Source organism: Helobdella robusta, assembly GCF_000326865.2.
Source record: "Helobdella robusta unplaced genomic scaffold HELROscaffold_12, whole genome shotgun sequence".
In the NCBI taxonomy this organism is placed as follows: Eukaryota; Metazoa; Annelida; class Clitellata; order Rhynchobdellida; family Glossiphoniidae; genus Helobdella; species Helobdella robusta.
In genome coordinates this window covers 1325300-1345950 of record NW_008703664.1, presented here as the reverse complement: position 1 = coordinate 1345950, position 20651 = coordinate 1325300, and the positions used below count along the sequence as shown (strand labels likewise).

The 20651-nt window shown below is 29.6% G+C and overlaps 3 protein-coding genes across 3 annotated transcripts; 2 read left to right on the top strand and 1 right to left on the bottom strand.

Moving 5' to 3' along the window:
* Window positions 1-3185: 3185 nt before the first annotated feature.
* Window positions 3186-6980, bottom strand: HELRODRAFT_156370 (hypothetical protein; the record flags this gene model as incomplete). The annotated part of the gene is made up of 13 exons (XM_009013525.1): window positions 3186-3314; window positions 3437-3564; window positions 3763-3857; window positions 4146-4197; window positions 4355-4433; window positions 4886-4964; window positions 5117-5195; window positions 5540-5596; window positions 5691-5790; window positions 5905-5974; window positions 6198-6303; window positions 6516-6644; window positions 6878-6980. The coding sequence occupies 13 exons, from the start codon at window positions 6978-6980 to the stop codon at window positions 3186-3188; spliced, it is 1206 nt and encodes a 401-aa protein (XP_009011773.1).
* A 3627-nt stretch (window positions 6981-10607) lies between these two features.
* HELRODRAFT_167789 (hypothetical protein) lies at window positions 10608-12245 on the top strand (the record flags this gene model as incomplete). The annotated part of the gene is made up of 6 exons (XM_009013524.1): window positions 10608-10712; window positions 10876-10929; window positions 11017-11172; window positions 11290-11343; window positions 11528-11698; window positions 12198-12245. 6 exons carry the CDS (start codon window positions 10608-10610, stop codon window positions 12243-12245), a joined length of 588 nt encoding a protein of 195 aa, XP_009011772.1.
* A 7143-nt stretch (window positions 12246-19388) lies between these two features.
* On the top strand, window positions 19389-20082 carry HELRODRAFT_167787 (hypothetical protein; the record flags this gene model as incomplete). The annotated part of the gene is made up of 3 exons (XM_009013523.1): window positions 19389-19527; window positions 19705-19769; window positions 19960-20082. 3 exons carry the CDS (start codon window positions 19389-19391, stop codon window positions 20080-20082), a joined length of 327 nt encoding a protein of 108 aa, XP_009011771.1.
* Between the last annotated feature and the right edge of the window lie 569 nt (window positions 20083-20651).

Below are 20651 nucleotides of genomic sequence, written 5' to 3'. Positions count from 1 at the left end.
ACAACCATCGCTGAGGCCGCTAATTGTACGCTACTGCCATCAAAGAACTTATTTCTCGTTGGCAGAGGATCGTAGATTGCAACGATTTTTATGATTTCGATTTAATATCTATAATGGAAGCCAATGGAAGTGGACGCCGGGAAACCGATATCATTTTAGCACCAACCTAACTTTTACGCAAAATCTTAAAAATTTTCTTCTTTCATGGTTTGGTGGGAGATGCATTGGAAAGCATCATTCTCAAATGAATCCGTGAAAGTAAACCCCATTCGTTCGTTGCATCTATCATTTATTAAAACCATCTATATTTTATCTGTTTAGAACACCCAAACAACCAAGATCTCACCTCTACTTTCAATTATAGATATTGAGTTAGCTCAGTCAGTAGAAGTGCCATGTCCACTCGCGATGGTATGGTTCGAATAACGTCTGTCCGAAACTAAAAGACTTTCACATGCATACATGATTGGGCTGCAAGGTTGGTTTCAAGTGGCCTTAAATACGACCATGTTAAGCCAATTTTTTGTGCTGTTCACTGGCTTCCGGTTTATCAAAGAGTTATTTTCAAAATATGTTTAACGGTTTTTAAATGTATTAAGGGAGTCGCCCCTAAATATTTAACCGACAAAGTCACTCCTAGAACAATGCCACTGCTGAGTTAAACATTGCGCTCTGACAATTCAGGTTTTCTTTTTGTACTTGGCTTTTGGTCAAAGGAATTTTTCCGTAATGGGTCCTGCTCTCTGAAATGGTTTGTGATCCTGCATTGTCCGTTATTCAATTTCGTAGAAGGTTGAAACATCATCATTCTGTCCAAGCTCACCCGTGCCGATGTTGTTTTCTCCATTCACTTTATTGCCTTAGTAAAGTGGTACGCAATGTACTTCAATAATCGTTAGCGCCTCTGAGATCTTTTAAACACACCATAAATAAAGATAATAATAACGATGTGTATGTGTGTCGTGTGGGTAGTACAGCTTTTGTGGCACGAAAGTTTAATTTTAAATATAGAATAACATGTAAACAGTCCCGCGTTTGACAGAACTGCATTATAAATATTAAAAAATTTAGTGGTTTCGATGCCAACACTTCATCATTCATTTGATAAATTCATCAACGTCTTGGCTTTCAATAGCTTTCAACCTTCCTGGTCGTTAGGCTATCTGAACCATCTTTCGTCGCTTTCGTCGTTCATCAAACATTTACATCGGCAAATAATTATCTCATGAAAAAGGAATTATCATTGATAAGCTACATCATTTTCAAATCGTATTAGATTTAGTTACTAGCTCAAATGCTCAGAATAAAATGTAGGATCATCATCACTTTCGATCGCTCTTCTCTAAAAGTAAGACAGTAGACAAGGAAGCAGGATCTTGTGGTGTAGGTAATGTCAAAATTTGAGGCGCAAGCAGTACATCGAAATCGTCACTTTAAACACGCATCGTTGAAAAAAGTCAAAGCATTCATCTATTTATTTACCTGTCCTCCGTTAAATCATTTAATACTTTTTTCATCAATACGTTCATCAAACTTTGACTAATCAGACTAAATTTGCCTTCTTCGTATCCATTAATTAATCATTTAAATCTCGTCAGACACACATTTGTTTAGAAATAAATAAACCTCTACTATGTCACTCGCTAATTGCTACCACCATTCAAAACCACATTAAAAATTCCCCTCATCGCAAACACAAATATGCGATCATCACCATTATATTTACCCATGATCATCACATATTAGAGATATCACCACTTAAATTTTATCTTTAACCAGCCACTGATTTTATTCATTATTTATTTTCTATATCGTCCGTTAATTTTTATTTATTTCACAACAAACATTTATTTTATATCTTAATTATTTTTCGTCTTTTCAGAACCACCACCTCTTTTGTATTTTTCAAAAATTGGAATGCTTCTTATATAGAACCGCAAAAAACATACAACGTAATTATGAACAATAGAATTTCAATGGAAATAAAAAAAAACCTCTGGTTTGCAAAATATAAATTGCGTAAAATAAAACCATGAATAAGACGATATTGCAACCGCATAAAAGAACGGGTGCCTGCTGATTGAAACTTCGAAGCCGACTGCATCCAACCCCAAATGCACAAAGCTGTAACACGCAAACTCTACTTACTGACATTAAAAATGGATAGGTACATAAAACGTATTTTCGCTCACGACGATTAATAGGAAACTTGGAATGGGAAGTAACATTTAAGTCGCTAACGAGAAACGGAGAACGAAATTTTAGTTGGCGAAAATAAAATAAGTTAACTTATAAAAACCTTGTCACATTTAACATTAAAACAAAAATTCTCATATAAATGAATTCTGGCTGGATTAAACGGGATTTAAGAAAAGACGAGCGCGCTAGAATCCAATTCAGCCACGGAATTAAAAATCAATCAAACGAATAGTAAACAAAGCGTAAAAAGTGACGAAACGGAGCGATTTTTACGTGGCAAATGGCCGTTTCTTTGCCCCACAAAGTGAGTAATAATAGTGACAGGCGGTAGTGAGACAAACTCACACCTGTTCGTGAGGAGGCAAGTAGATTAGACGTTAAATAAACTAGCTCGACTCTGTAAATATTTTCAAAAATACAAGACAAGCTAAAATTTGATATTATATTTTACACAGCTATCTGGAGAGCATTCATACTTAAATAGTTCAACAATGTCGTTAACAAAATAAGACGCAATTAAATGTAAATATCGTGAAACTTCACAATATTTAAAAATATTAATTAATCAAGTTCAACAAGAAGACTATATGTCGAATGTATTTCCTAGCTTTATAAAAATTACATCCAAAAACAATGAATGTTATGTTATCATTCATACCATTTGCCATCCTTACATGTTTGCACATAGATATTGTATATATACATATATATATATATTTATGTTACCACGTAAGCATAATCAAGATATACATGTTACCATATCATATACGTAATTAAGACAAACGTGTTAGCATATATATCGATATATGTCACTATTAAAAAACTGAAAAATCAGTTCTAAAACGTGCGTTTTTATAAATCAGTACTTTCGACTGGAATAAAATAATAAAAACAACGGGTGTTATTAAATTTTTTGTTAAAAATCATACTCATACATCCTGTCGATGTGTTGTTGTTGTCAGGGTGTTAGCTTTGATTGGTTCACCTTAAGTTTCTGCAACAACTTCTTCAGCAACAGCAGCAGTTTCGGCATCCTCCCCACCTATGATCGCTTTCTCTGCCTTCTTCTTTTTCTTCTTTGCGGCTTTCCGAGATGCAGAAGCAGCTAGCAGGCCCTGTACAAACACATGACAAATAACCTAAACTTAGTTCTATAATAAAAAGACACTTGCTGAAAAAAATTAACCACGTGCATAACTCTTTATTGAAAAAGTTAACAGTTAAAACAATGACTAACTTTGATCTCTTCATCTTCAATGGTTTGCTCTGAATGATAAGAAGATGAATCGAAGGGCAAGCCCGTGATTTTCATGGGACCATTTGGCATTAGAAGAACCGTGAATTTGAACTGGGCCACAAATTCATCTGCAATTGTTAACAGATTAATTTGAGTTTTCATATAAATTTCCATGAACATACTTTTAAACTACTTTTTAATAATTAATCAGAAAAACATTTAAAAGTCATTTAAACTGTCAGCAATGTCTTAATCATATTTACACTGAGATTACGAGCAAAACGACTACAAATAAAAAACGATGCATAAAATTCAACTGAACGGACTTTCTCTTTCAAATAAGACATTGAAAGGCTCAACCAATTGATGCTTCACACATTCAACGACTCCCATTTTAGCCTTGATTTCATCTTCAAAAGATCTGATAATTATTGACATCATTTAATCAAATGAATTTTCAAACAGACAAAATAATTTGAACTCAGACTAACTGTTATTTGAATTTTTTGAAAATAGCAACAATACCATTTTTTATTGAAATTAATAAAACATTCTTAAAAGTGGTCTGTGCTGAATTCGATCATGAGGTGGTTATAAAAGAAACAATATGATATTTCTTCTAAAAAAATTATTTAAAATGCATTATATTTATCGACCAAGACGTATTAGAGAAATTTAAAACAAATTTAATAAGTTTTAATTCGGTTACCTCAATGTGAAAGGCATCACACCATATTTCTTTTCCACCTCACTGTAAAACTCTTTAATTAAAAAATTATAAAATGTTTTCATAATGATGAAAAAAGAAAAAAATTATTATTGAACATAAAATTTCAATAGAAATAGAAAAAAATTGATAGAATTATAAACAAAATTGAAGATGGGTTAAAGAATGGAATGATGAATAAGACTGCGTACGCCTGGAAGCCTTCATCTTTAAGTTGTAGATTGTATCTTTCTTTTTGTACACTGTCGTCCTAATGTCAGATTCCCTGCCCTGCATGTTTTAAATTCAATCCACGTATGCATGATATCTCACTTCAATGAAACATTTTTGTCAACTAAATTGTGACATTCTAGACTTTAGTAAATTTTTGAAAAAAGTTAGTTCAGCAAATATCCTAACATTAATTAAGGTAAAATGTGATAAGTAGAGGAATTACAAAAATAAAAATAATTAATTGTAATGAAAATAAAGATAAACCATGCTAACTAAATAACAATAGATTGATGATATATTTATAAGAGGCCAGAAGAAAGAAAAAATAAAAAGTATGCAATTATTTTAGTCACTTATTTATTCATTAGGAAAATGGTGTATGAGCAAACAAGAATATAATGAATTATCAGTAAACCACTCATTAAAAGCGAATGCATAAAGTTCCAGCTGCATTTAAAAAATGAATGAACGAATGAATGAATAAATGGGTGAATGAAATAATCAGGCACCTTTCCCTCTCCTGTGCTGACAATGACATCGATGGCATATACTTCATGCACTTCAAACTCACATTTCTCATATTCTTTCCTTGGAAACAAATTAAAAAGTAAATATAACAACAAGAAGGATTTGGTTGGCACTGAAAATATAAAAAAAAAACAATAAAAATCAGAGCAATAAAAAAATCCTAGAAACAACTGCACTGATAAAATGTATATACATTCAAGAATGACAGAAACCTAAGAGCCTCAGATGGATTTTGAACAATGGTTTTCTTTCCATCAATCACATGTTTCTGTAGTTGATGTGAGACCATTCCTGAAATGATTCAGTAAATTTTATTGAAAACATTTGTGTATATATATAAATAAATAAGCAGCATTTAACTAAATATCAGCTAAATCTACTTAACGAGTTTATCATTATACAAAATTTGAATACATGATCGCATGTAATCAATTCAGTACAATTTAAATAAGTGAAATCAATGTCTAGTCATTATTGTTTTAAGCCTAACGTTAAATGAGTGGATACATAGTTAATGAGACAAAAGACACACATTTAGGTATTCAGATGAACTGAAATTGGAAAAGGATATAAAAATATGAAAAATAAATTCCTCATGTTAGCAGATGTACATTTATTATAAAATTTCAGTAAACCTTCTATTGGTTTACACTTGTAACATTCAGTTGCCTTTTGTATCGCATCCGTAACAGCTGTGTTCTGAATTTTTTTGAATGAAGTTACAAAATGTTTTTTATTGTGAATGTTCCACAACTAACTTAACTTAAATGAAGCATGAAAATAAACAATATACTTCAGAGCCTGGTTTGACAAGTCTCAATGCAACTTCAGAAGCAAGATGAGCTGCCAGTACAACATCTGCTTTTCGACCTGTCGCTTTGTTTTCCTATGAAACAACAAAACTCAAGTTGATTTAAATGGAGTTAATTTAACAAAATTTTAATTAATACCAGATGTTGAATAAAAAAAGTTGAAAAATTTTACAGAAAAGGTAACTAACTGGAGTAGCACCAACAATCAAGGAATGGGCAACCACTGCTATGAAGCCATCAATATGGGCACCTAAGTCTCTATTTTCAAGATATTCATTTTAATTCAATAAAAAAACAAATGTCTATACATATAATTATAATATAATGTATATGCTGTATAATTGTAAATATAAATTTTATTACAAAAGCTTTCTCATATTACTTTAGTTAGCATAATGTTTTCTATAATATTTAATTGAATCAAATAGAAAACGACAAAACTTAATTTTAAAAACTGAATAAATAATTCAAAATTTCAAACATTTTAACTAAATCCCCTTCTTTTAAAAATGAATCAGCTTCAGACTTCAAAGGTGAAAAATGGCAAATGCAGTTATTGACTGATATGCATGTTGGAAAAGCAATTCCTGTGGAAAAATTTAAAAAAAAAAAACATGCTATAATTATATTTTTATATTACCCCGTAATAAGTAACATGGCTATAATTATAATATATATCAAATTATCAAGCAATAAAATATTTTGACACTTTAATTTTGTTTGCATGCACAAACACACACACATAATTCCATCATAATCTAATTTATTTAACATAACTTTCTAACACAGCATTAATTACCCTTTTTCATGTCTTTTTTGGTTTTGAAAACTTTATTTGTTTGTTCTGTTAGCAACTGATCTCCGAGATCGCAAAGATCCTGTATCTTTGCATTTGTTTCGCACTTCTCTATTAATTTCTTTAAAACATCTGGATGGAATAGGTAGGTAATTGGACACATAGTGTTATAGAAACATAAAATTTATCGGATAAATATATTCAAAAATTTGTATCACGACGAACAACCAGCGAATGCAAGTAAAGGTAGAGATTCCGATACTACAATATCAACTTTCCCAATGTACCAGCCGGCCAACCACGAGTTCAGAGAACAAACGTGCAAAAATCAAATTAACTGCAAAAAGCGCACAAAATCAATTAACCGTTGACAATTTCAGCTGCCATTTTATACTTTGTAACGACGATGTCCTTGGCGATTGTATCTTCCTCATTTTCAGTGTCATGCTTTTCATCTTTATCTGCCATTTTTTTTTTCTTGACAAATTGCACAATTCACACAACTTTTTGTTTCCGCTCAATGCAACAAGCTACCAAAGATGAAAGGCATAGATATTTAAGCGTTCATCTCATGTCACGAAATTTAATATAACCATAAACAACAATATTTTATTTATCAAAAAAAAACATGACTTTTTCTAACATTAATATTTTTAAAATTTTCAACGTAATTGAATTATTTCCAATGAAATATGATGTCGAAAAATACATAATTAGCAAAATCGTGACAAGCATCTCAATGAGCATTTCTTCACACACAGATGCTATTACCGCTAATAAAAAAATAATTTTGAAACAAATATATTTAAAAACAAATTTCACGAAATAAATTGACAATTTGGTTACATACTAAATAAAACGCAGCTAAAAGTTTCTAAAAGTTGTGATCATAGCAACTGCTGAAAAATCATCATAAACATTACAAAACCACAATACACCATTAACATCAACAATAACACCAACCTAACATCCTGTCTGTGGTTATTTAATTAAAATTAATTTAATAAAATATAGTTATATTTAAGTGATAAAAATGTCTTCATCTAAAAATTTCAAGTATGTTTATAAAAAAAAATGTTAAAATCCAATCTAAAACAAATTCAAATAATAAATGTCATCGACCTTATAGTTTTGTAGAGAATCAGGCAAACAATTGGTATCGAAATTTCATTCAGCAAAAACCAAGTGAAAGCGTGCAAAACGTCTTCAGACCTCCAACTCAAATATTAGTAATTACTAACCGTCATGAAAATTTATAGAATTTATAGCCACTTTAATTTAACTGTATAAAATAAACATTTGGAAACATTTCAATACTTACTGATTAACTATGGCATTTAAAACAGATGACAGAGAAATCATTCATTGATTTTAACAACGATGAATTTAGACCAATAAAAGGTGATAACGATCGCAACAAACCCATCCATGCAATTTCAGAGTGAATAATTCATTATATTATAAAAGATTCGTATGTAATGTGGCGTGTAGTTGTGTGTGGTATTGACATACGTTTGTAAGTAATTTAGTTTGTCTGTGTTGATTGGTTTGTAAAATGGAGCTTGTATATAGTGCTAGAGTCACAGCATGAGATGAGGTAGTTTCGATAAAAGTATATCGTTTAAGCGATTTCAAAATTTTTCAAAAAAATGGAATTGAATCAGCAGTTTCAGACATTTTGTGGATAACTGATGATGGGGATGAGCTATTTTCATGCAGGTCGTTTTTAATAATATGAATCTAAAAAAGAGACGGAGAAAAAACATGTGAAACAACAACTTTCATTGGATTATTGATGACTATAATTGTTTTAAACAAATATGGACGAGAATTTTACTGAGAAAAATGATTTTGTCATTATTGGCACTGGTTATATCAGTGTTACTCTTGGGTTCTAACTTTGTTTCAAAAGTTAAATCATTGTTGTCAACTTCTTTATTTCCGTCATTAACAATGAAATGCGTTGGGTTAGGGTAAGTTTAATTCGAACAATAATATCTGAAAGCGCAATCTCTATTTTTTTTATATTTCAGTTAAAATCATTGCAATCTTTGTTAAAAATCTTTTCATAAATACCCACATTCTTGATCGAAGGTGTACGATGTCATTTGCAGATTCTCAATTTCAAGGCCATGATGTTTGTAAGTTAGCAAAATTAATTTCAATTGCGCATTGAAAGCATGATGTAATCAATGAATTTATTTACAGATAAAACAATCTCATCTCAATCGAACAATTGGAATCTACCGCCTTACAATACAAACGCACACGCCAACACGTCCCTATATGCTGCACCTCATTACAAGCAACCCGCGAGGTTTGTTATTCATGAAAGTTCTTTGAAAATTTTCAGAGGAATATTTCAATTAGTTGAAGGATTAGTTGAAAATAAATTTTTTTAAATTCCCAGGGGCATGTTGTTGCCAAGTGATGAGGAGAGGAAGATGTATCAGGAAGAAAAAAAGAAAAGCTACCATCTGGAATTGCTGAAGCAAGTCAGTTTTTTATAATGCTATAATATTTTTGGTGACACTAACGATGACAGCAGCATATAAAAGAAACATTTCTGGAAATATATGGCGTTCGATTGGAAATTGCAGATTCACAAAGACCGCATCAAAAAACAGCTGGAAAAAGAACAACATGCCAGGTAGGACTAAAAAATTGATTAAAATAAATCTTTTTTATATATTGAGGTACAATTTATGAATTGACTCAATGTTTAGTGAAGAGCAGGAGTTAGAAAGGATTATAAAAAACTATCAACCATACGGCATGCCAGCCGAGAAAACTGTCTTGAGAGACGTTTACGGAAACGTAATAAGTAAGGTGATGCTGCATATATATATATATATATATATATATATATATATATATATATATATATATATATATGCATATTTCATTAAACTTGTATGCCCACTCTGCGTTCAGAAGTTTTCTGATAAGAACTTCAACATATACTACATATACACATATACATATATATATAATATATATATATACATATATATATAATATATATATATAATTACATGTATACACTTATAAACATATATATATATATATATACATATATTTACATTATTCTATAAATTCTACCGAATGCTTGGCGTTTATATGTTTGTAGTTCGTTTTTACGATTTTTCTCACTAAAGTTTTTTGGTGAACGTTTAGTTTAATAAAATTCAAAATAAACTTATTTTTCGAATTCATGCTGCAAATAAGGCCATATTTCGATTCCGAATGAATCATCATCAGTGCTCCTTGCTGTATATATAGGGAAATATTGACTTTGTCAAGATGAACTTTGACGTTGTAAAAATTAACTTTGGTGTTGTAAAGTTGAACTTTACACCACCAACACCAAAGTTAAAAATTAAAAATTAACTTTGGTGTTGTAAAGTTGAACTTTACACCACCAACACCAAAGTTGTAAAGTTGAACTTTACACCACCAACATCAAAGTTAATTTTTACAACGTCAAAGTTCATCTTGACAAAGTCAATATTTCCCTATATATACAGCAAAGAGCACTGATGATGATTCATTCGGAATCGAAATATGGCCTTATTTGCAGCATGAATTCGAAAAATAATTTTATTTTGAATTTTAATAAACTTAACGTTCACCAAAAAACTTTAGTGAGAAAAATCGAAAAAACGAACTACAAACATATTAACGCCAAACATTCGGTAGAATTTATAGAATATTGTAAAAATTATGGTCTATTACCAACATATATATATATATATGTGTGTAAATATACAGTTGTTAATGGAAAAATTGGATATGGATTAATATTTTTTAGCTCAAAGGAAGAACAAAGAAGTGATCGAAAAAGAATTTGAAGACACGAAACGTTCGATTGATAATTTGATATAAAAATGAATATGTAATTAAAGAGTATAATTAACAATAATAAATAAGCTGGCAAAGAAATATTTGTTTCGATTTTTTTTTTATGGTACTTTAATAGATTATTTATTTGAAAAATAATAAAAACGACATGTTAAAAAACAACCGATTGCTAAAAATAAATAAATAGAACATATCATTTCTACACTTCATTCAAACTTACGCTAGATTCTTATTATGTCAGACCCCCAGAAAATAGATCCGCCTAATAGAGCGTTTTACAGCGAAGTTCCGGGTATGGACCCAACATCGATCATGAGGAGGAAGTTAGCAGAAGAGAATGTAGGAAACAACAATCACTCATATTGTTGGCGAGACAAACCAGCAGATGAAGTAAATTTTTCCAGAGGAGGTCACGGAATATTTGGACAACCATTGGTAAACAGTACAATTCTCTGAATGATTTGATTTTAAGACGTTCATAAAAATTTTAATATTTTTTTAGAGTGATGAAGAAAAAAAGAAAAAGTTAAAATACCAAGAAGACCTACTCAAACAAGTTGATATCAAAGATGAAAAACTAATTGCTTATGAACTCAATTGTAAATATTTTATCTAATTTTAAATGTCTTTTTACGCTTAATAGATAAATTTGAAAGAAGAAGAGAAACGTAAGAAAAAAGAACTTGAGAAAATGGAAGAGGAGCGGCAGAAGATACAAGAGGAGTTTAGACTAATGAAGGCTAGAGAAGAACAGAAAGATAAGAACAGAAATAAAAATGCAGACAAAGATCAAGAACAGGTCGGATGACTAAATATGCAGAGCTGCATACTTTAGTATTAATTTAATTTCAATCTCCTATATGTATATGTCATATCGAATAAATTTACGTAAGTTGTTTTACAATTTTACATACAGTTAGAAAAAGAAAAGGTCTTAGCTCTAAGACATCAGCAGGAACTTGTAAATCAGGTGAAATAATTATTTTTATTTCTGAAAATAATGGATAATTTTAGTCACAACGTGCTAAGGAAATCAAAAATTGGGAGATTGGCGATGCCATTGGACGTTTTATATCAAATATGATAATTTAATAATTTTAAAGACATAACCTGGACCTATGTAACAAACAAATACGACATTTATGACTCTAAAGATTTTAAATATGCAGATTAAGATGAAAAACGACTTTCAAGCCCGCGAGAAAATGTTGGAATTATCTGAAGAAATGGAAAATCTGAAAATGAATGAAGAAAGAAGAAAACGATATTTAATGGAAGAAGAAATAAGGAAGGAAAGAGCGAAATACGTGAATGCCACCAATACGGTTTGTTTTAAATATTTACAAATGCTTATAAAATATATACCTCAACATTTTATGATAATGTTTAAAGCTTTCTTTTTAAAACTATACAGAACAAATGCCACACACACACTTATAAAATCTCTTTTTATGATGGGACAGTATAGTAAAAATATTTCTTCTGAATTACACGTCAAAGCGCAACAGTTCACTAATATTAATAACACTTTATTATTAATAATGCAAACACTAAACATTTCGACTCAAATTTACTGAATAAATTTTTTGAACAAGTCTATAATAAATGTTCATTTTTTAGCTATGCCAATTGCTTGTAATGTATAGAACAGTGATATTTTACTTGCAAAAATCATTTTACTTTTACTCTACTTGTATATGATGCATTTTTCTTTACTTTTATTTATAGTTTCGTAATTCATTTTACTTTTGCTTTTACTTACTTTTGGTGAAATTCTTTCTACTTTTACTTCCATATTACTTTTACTTTTCAACGTGCCATTAGTCATCAGTCGCCAAAACGGAAGACATTGAAAATGAGCATTGCAGATAAATCTCTAGGGTATGATGCTAGCAATTTCTTTCATACTATAAGTTGTTTTAAAACTGACTAATAAAGTGCACAAAAGTTTCATATTTGAATTAAGGCTCCAGCGAATTTCAGCTACTATTCCAAATCCGGTGGAAAATGGAAATGAGTTTTGGATTTGAACCGGTTTTTTGTTGCAACTTTGAATATATATATATATATATATATATATATATATATATATATATATATACATTTGCGTATGTATATAATGTGTTCGTGTGTATGTTTGAATGTATGCATGCTTTTGCACAATGTACATTAATTCCTTCATATGTGACTGAACACGAACAGGTAAGTGTATATTAATCAATGAACGTATTGTATATAAGCAAATTGATTTAAAGCGAGAAGAATTACAATTATATCGATGGGATCATTTGATTGATGTGATTATCTTAATTATATTTTAATTACTTTTAAATTACCACAGACATTAACACCAAGCACTGTGATTGTGAAATTTGTTTCTCAAAATGTGTTAACATTTGTAGTGCTTGCATGCATGCATACACATGTTTATATAGCATACGTGTGTTTTAATGTGTATGCTTACATGTGTGTGTTTGTATATGATGGTATTTACAAAAATTTATAAAAAGATCGAGATTTTTAATTTTAATACTTTTAAATTCAAGTTAATTTGTTAAGTTATTGAAAGAGATGTAAGTTATTAATTTTTTCGGATCCAGTCGGATTTATGTTAGCACATGGTTAATAGTCAGTTTTAAAACCACTAATTGTATAAAAGGCACGTGTTTCACAAGAAAGTTTATATACACAAAACCACTAGCAAGGAACAATGACAAATAAAGCACGCGATTCGCGGAAAGTGTAAATCGTAGATATGTTTTCCTAAATATTTTGTACCACCAAATATTTGGAAAAATATAACTAAATTGTTTTTACGGAAAAATCATTTCTCTTCAGTTTTACTTGCTAAGAAATAATCTTACTTTATTTTTATTTTTACTTTTTAAAATCAATTTACTTAAACTTTTGTTTTTACTCAAATATAACAAATCATTTTACTTTCATTTTCACTTTTTCTTGAGTAAATTATCACTGGTGTAGAACGAATTTGGAAACTTTATACTACGCTGCTTGTCAGAATGATTGTGTTTTTTTTATAAATTTGCAGATAAAAAATGATAAACCCGACAGTTTTAAATACCAGCAAGAACTGTTGAATCAGGTCAGTCGTCAAATTTTAAAAAACTTTATTTAATGTTTTGCATCGATTGACATTTCGGCCAAGTTTATAAAATTTCGAATCGAATTGGTTCAAAGACTATATGAATTATATTAAACGCCTTTGTAAAAAATGTTACATTATCTAAAATATTTTTTTTTCTATTAAGTATGGACATTTTAACAATTTATGAGAATCCTTTGATAACCCGAAAATTCGATTACCTACCATCATATGGATGCTAAAAACATGCCAATTTGAGGCATGGCATCATTTATGCTTGGCTAGTTTTTAAATATAGACACTGTTATAAAGGATTAACTATTTTATTATTGGGAGGCCATCGTTTAGAAACTGACTCTTACATAAGTAAATCAGTTAAATAATGCTCAGATTTTTGTTTCAATTGATGACTCAGATCATTTCAGTTTTATGATGTGGACGAATTGTTTTGAACTGTTTCTATTCCGTATTTGTGGAATAACTGTTTCTATTCATTAATCTGTTATGGATAGATACATTTTAAACAAAAAATTAAAAATAAAATTTTAGATCCAAGATAGAAAATGCGAGAAAGAAATGGAAAAGCAGAGGCAAATAATGGAAGAAGTTTTGAAAGAAAAGGAGCACCTTCAACATTTGGAATCCCAGACAGTTAAGCCCAGGGAGCGATTGTTTCATGTAGACAAAATTAAAGTAACCCCCCTTCAATATATTTTCAATAACAATTTTTATCGTATCTGTACTTTTCTTTCTGAAGACTGAATATGAAATTCTGAAAGAGCTGCAGCATCAGAATATTCTGTTAGAGCAAGTAAATGAAAATTTTAATTTTTCATTTGAAAGCTTTTTCTTACATCATACATCGTTGTATTATGCTGGCACAGATTAATTTGAAGAGGAAACAGGCGATAGAGGAAAAAGAAAAAGCTCTTTTGGAAGATATGGATTTGTTGAAATTAAATGAAGAAAGAAACGCAAAAATGCAGGAAGAAAAGTTTAAAGAAATTCAACCAAGAAAATATTCGAAAGTAATACATGCTTCATGTTATCACCAAAATTAACAGCGTATTTTGATGTATTATAGTTATTTTGTGCGTTTCATTTTATATTCTGAATTGTCAACACCACTGAATTTGCAGTTGCCAAAACCGGTAAGTCGCAAAACAAAAATGAATCCGGAGTATCAGTCGGAACTTATTAAACAGGCAACAGATATTTTTTTTTTTTTATTGCCGAGTTCATAATTTTATAATAATACTCATCAGATCAATGAAAAGAAACACAATCAACTGAAAGAAAAGGCTCAAAGCCTGATTGAGGATGTAAAAATTTTAAAAATGGAGGAGGACAAAATGAATGAAGATAATTTTGCCCCGTGTTCAAAAATCAAAGTTAACATATTCGAGGATGTTGATAAAGTCAAAGTAAGTTTTTGGAGTTTAATTTTTAGCGAGTTGATTATTTTTAAACATAAATCTACTTTCGTAGATGGAAAAAGAGAAACTCGTTGAAGAGCAATACAAAATTGAATTATTGAATCAGGTATAGAAACGGATGATAATTTAGTTTTATAGGCAGTACCTATAACATAAATTTAACATTTTTACAGATTAAACTAAAACAAGAACACGACTTAATGACAAAATTTGAAGAAAAACTTTACGATTACGAATGCCAGAAGAAAAATATAGAATATCTACTAAGAATGGAAAAAGAAAATTTGGAGAGTCGTAAAAATAAGAAAAAACTTGATGAACTGGAAATTGAACAGGTTATTGAAAGATTCTTTACTCGAAAGGAATTTTCTAGTTTTTTTGATTTAATACACAATAATATTTTTTGTAACTTATCATTCAAGAATGAAGAAGAGAGAGTAAAGAAACTTCAATACTCTGATGAATTAATGGAGCAAGTAATGAAATTTTCTTTTTACATGCATGCTTATATATATAATATATACATATTATATATTAGTGTTAACATACACCATTCAAACCTTTCAAAAGATTATTCTGAAGAAAATAAAAGAAGAAGAAAAGAAGAACATTGAAATGACAGAAGATGAAACTTTGCTGGAAATGACTAAAGAGAAAGAGAAAAGACGAATGATTGAAGAGAGGGAAGTCAAAGAAAGGAGAAAGATGTTGAACACTTTGGAAAACAAACAGGTCTGTTTAATTCGCTCATTTGTTGTTTAATTTATTTCACGATTAACCACAACTTGTTTAAAAATTATTTTCAGACTTTGGAAAAATCTTGGTTAATAAAAGAAATTGATCTGAATAAAAACGAAGTAAGACTGTTTATAACAGATTAGTAGTACTTTTTTGAAAAGCATTATTAAACTGCACATGAATATATATTATTTTTTAATCAAATATTTTAGTGAAATGCATAAGCTTGTGTGTGTTTTGAATTTAAATTACTACATACTATAGGCATGTAGCATACACATTCCGGAATACTAATAATATTTAAATAAAATAACTAAATAATTAACTAAAATAATTAAATGATTTTCCAGATCAAAAGTTTTCCTGTGCCAGCTGCGCGATCGAGATTAAAATGTATATTTATTTTATATGTATTTGAATAATGACAAAAATCTAAATAATTGTATTTTTATACGAATTGTGAGAATTTAAGTGCGAATTGTAAATAACGTTTAAATAATGTTTAGCAATGTGAAACATTTCGCAATCAACACAGGTGTTAAGAATAGAAATTGTGAAGCCAACGACGAATTTGATCAGTCGGAACCTGACCTAAGACTCAACTTGGACATGGTATATTTACGCATCTCAAAAGATAATTTTGTCCTTTTCTTAAACATTAAATTTGAATCGTTATGGTTTAAAAATTATTTCCCGTTGAAATAATTTCTAACTCAGTTGAGCCAGACGTTTAATTTTTGTAACCGATCTTTTCATTCAGCTTTCCCAGGACGAAACGGGCCGAGACAACACTCCATTCGATGAAACTAAATCAGATTTAACCAGTAGCATGAATTATCATTTGAAAATAATTTTCATAAGTTTTATAAAATTAATTTTTTTGTTCCTTAAAGGTGAAGGCTTAAAATGTGTGAAGAAGTACCAGTCATATCGACATCCGTTTAAAGTAGTTCAAATATTTGAATTTAAAATTTGGAAATTTGATCGTTAGAATTGAAATCTGATTAATTAAGTGCTTAATTTTCCAATTTTATTGATTGAATAACTAACCCTCCAGAACTCTTCGTGTGCGGGTGTTCCTCCTGAAGATGATCTTCGTGACGAGTTGACGCATGGTTACTTTACTATTATTACCGAAGCAAAAATTGAAACTGCACGTCTTAAATGAAATTATTTTATCGAAATTTTATTTTTTCATTGCAGGTTCTTCGTTAGTTAACAAAAGTGGTGGCGATGCTTTGCGGAAACTTCTGGAAGAAAACAAAAAAAGTCTTCATTCTGAAATGAACATTTAAACTTCATTTTAACATTATTTGAACAGTATTTTAAAGAAGGACAATAATTTTGTGGCAAAGTTGAATAAAACCTATTGAAATTATTGTGCTGTAATTGTAACCATCCAACATTTTGTTAAAATTAATTAATAAACATGCACCGTGTTTTTTGGGGGTATAATTATACAAAAATTTCTGAATATAATATTTTGTGTTTTTCTTCATGTGATGACATTTCATGACAGAGAATCATTTCTATCGTTTTAGAAATAATGCAAATGTTGTAAAACCGTTCCATTCAAGTACATTTTTATCGCTTTAAGCATTCTGAAAAGCTAAAATTAAGAAAAATTAGTTTTAAGAAAAGGAAAGTAATTTGTTCACAAAAATAAAAACTTCAAAATCTCAGCCAAAAACTCTGCATTTGTCGGTATGACCGTCATCATTTAATTTTTTTTAGTTATTACTGTTAAACCGAAAGGATTTTTTTAAATCAAAATTTATGATTTTTTCAAATGTAAAAATGAGTATATTGTTTCACCTGGGTTACAACGTCATAAAAGTTCAAAATAATTTCTCCATTTTGTTTATTTTGGAAAACTTCAACATCAACATATGTAACGTAATGCAAAATACTGCAAAAGTGACAAAAATTAACATCACATTCAATTGGTATACAGTTCAAGATGTACAAGAGTTTCTTCAAGTTCATTACGCAGGTTTTTTATTAATATCAAATATTTTTAACAATTTGCAAATAATGTGTAAGGTAACATTTTCCTCTTTTATTGAAGTGGATTGTTAATGTGAAATTTGAAACCATGAAATTTTTAATGGACACTGTTTAAAAAAGTTGTTTTTTACCGTTTCCATGTATATCTGGAATAATTCAATACAAACAAGTCAATATACATTTGTAACTTGTTAATACATTTTAGAAATTCGATAAACAGTTTTTTTACGCTTAGTGCATCTTTTTCATTTGGTAGAAAATGTTTGTCATCCATTTTTTGTCGCATGGAGATTGTATGTTTGAGTGTTTTAAATGGCCATTTATTAAATTATAAAAAAATATTTCGATGGACTCTTACATGTAGTTGATATACAGTAATAAATTTCAACGAAGAAAAACATACATATTAGGCCAGAATAATTGCATTGAACTATTCAAATCGCCATCAACTTCTCATGACAAACCGAACAGAGCAGACCAAGCAGGACGAGCAAAAAAAGTTCCAATTTTTTTCACTTTGGAGACGAGGGTGATGATTGGGAGTTCATATCCGAAATCAGCGATTTTGCCGTCTACCGAAGGAAAGATAAAGTTATTTCATTCAGTTTATACTTCGTAAATCCACAAAGATGTTTTCGCTATTTAAGCATGAGACGGTGTTTGGTTGCATTGTCGGTGACGGAAACATGAATAACGATATTTATTTTTCTTCAACGATATCAAACTTTTAAATAATTTTTGAATTTTTTTTTGTAAACTTTATGTAACTTTTCATGAACGTTCTTTTTAAATATTTGATTTATAATTCACCCAATATTTAAGCATTTGAAATGTTACTGATATCTTGTCATAATGTTATGTTATATATGTTATACGGATGTTTAAGAAAGCATTATTAAAAATAGAAATAAAAAACACAGTTTTCAGGACAATGTTCATTCAAAGCTGAAGGACTGATGGCAAGCACAGAACCTCAACTCCTAATTCGTTCATATGCCGATGTCGAGTATCAAAAAACTTGGGATATCACACTTAAAGGTGCGCAACTTAAGTGATTTTTATTAATACTTTCTTGTTTTTTCAATTACTATATTTTTAAGGAGTTATCAAGTTTTTTATTTTTGTAGATTAGCGTTCAATTTAACTTTTCTAAGCCAGTCTGATAACATTATTTTGACTGTTCAATTTTATTAGTTGAACTTTCTCAAAATATTTCAATATATTCAATCAATTTTAGAGGTAAAGCTGTTATCAAAGAATAAATCTAGTTTGTATTTCTGCAAAGTATCACTCCCGTACATGTCAAAAACAAGAGACGTTGGCCAAATTTTTTTTATTGTAACAGATTTTAAATTATTGTTAGAAACGAAAAATACTTAACAATTCATCATTCATGTAACAATTTATTTTAAAATAATATAGTTATATTGAAAAAATTGTGGTCAACCTAGTTCAAACTTAGCCTAACAGCCCACATAGGTCTAATTGAATTTCTGTACTCCGAGCCAAACTTGTTGCTGGCCTTAGAAACTTTGTAGCTGTCTGGCATCGTGCTTTGAACAACTTGCCAACCTATTATTAATATTATTATTTATTCATTACCTAAGTTATTCCAATTTTTCAATTCCAATTTTGTTTCTGCGCTTTTGAGGATTCATTGAAAAGCGTATAAATTTTAAATTATATTCACTCAAAAACTAACAGTACATGTTCATTGTGAAATATAAAGAAATGGTGATCAACTCGAAAAAGTTTTACATCTGCGAGAAGAATGCAGTTGAGTGTGCGTCAACATCGGAAGGCAATTCAAAAGCAAACGACTTCAAAATATTAATCGCTTGCACGGCGGACAACAACAAGGGCTCTTATGGTTTGTTCGCTTTGAAACTAATGTTACTAAAAAAGATCTTATTGCAGATCTTATAAATTTTATTTTAATATCTTTAATGATAATTTTTTGGCGATGTTATTAGCCTGTAACAAAATAAAATAAAAAATATTTTTAGTTTCATTATTTTGTCAAAAAAAAAAAATTTCTTTTTAACAGTGACGGTTCAATACAGTTTCAGATGCAATAGAATTCCAATTTGGTGTACGTTTTGGACAATAAAGGTGACTTACATTTTATTTTTGGGAAAAAAATGGTTGCAACCCATAAATTATTAACCCAATTATGTCAAACTTTTTATTTTTATTTTTAAATTTGTGTATAAAGTAAATTTCCGTAAACACAAATTCGTGAGAATTTAAAAAAATCAACTAAAGTGACCATGTATTATTTTAGTTACTTTCTTGCATGCAGTTATATCTCCAGCGTGTGATACCAATGTTTTTGAGCACGGCTGAGCAGGCCTGTGAAAATTACAAAGACTTCTTGATGAAAGAGGAAAATCCGATATCTTCAATAAATACAAATTACAAATAACTTTCAATAAATAAATGGAACAATTAATTTCAGTTTTATTTGTATATATTTTTTATTTGACTCAATTTTTTTCTTTAAGTGCTATTTTGCCGCTACTTCGTTTGATAATGTTCAAATTAAATTTAGAAAAAATTGAGTTACATTTAATATATGTTTTGTATCTTAACTCAAAAAATATACGTTATAACTCGATGTTTTCAAATTGTTTCATTATAAATTTTGTTAACCATAACAAAAACGACTACCCTATTTATTGTCTTTTTTTCTTCTCTCTTTCCATTCTTCCGAGCACCCCTGATTATCAATTTACCAGTGACCAATGCCATAGTCGCCGCTAAGCTGCTCTTCTATTACCATCAATTCTTTTATGGCTTTGGGATCCAGCGTTCAGATACAAGTTGTATATGTTGTATATCTAACATCTCTGTGGGATCCGGGCACAAATAAATTTGTTATTATTGTTTAAGAAGTGGTTTATTTTCATTTGGACCAATTAACAACGAATGCTTCTGTTACTGTTGCTGAATAGAGATATTAGACGACAAAAAAATCCGTAAATATAAGCAACT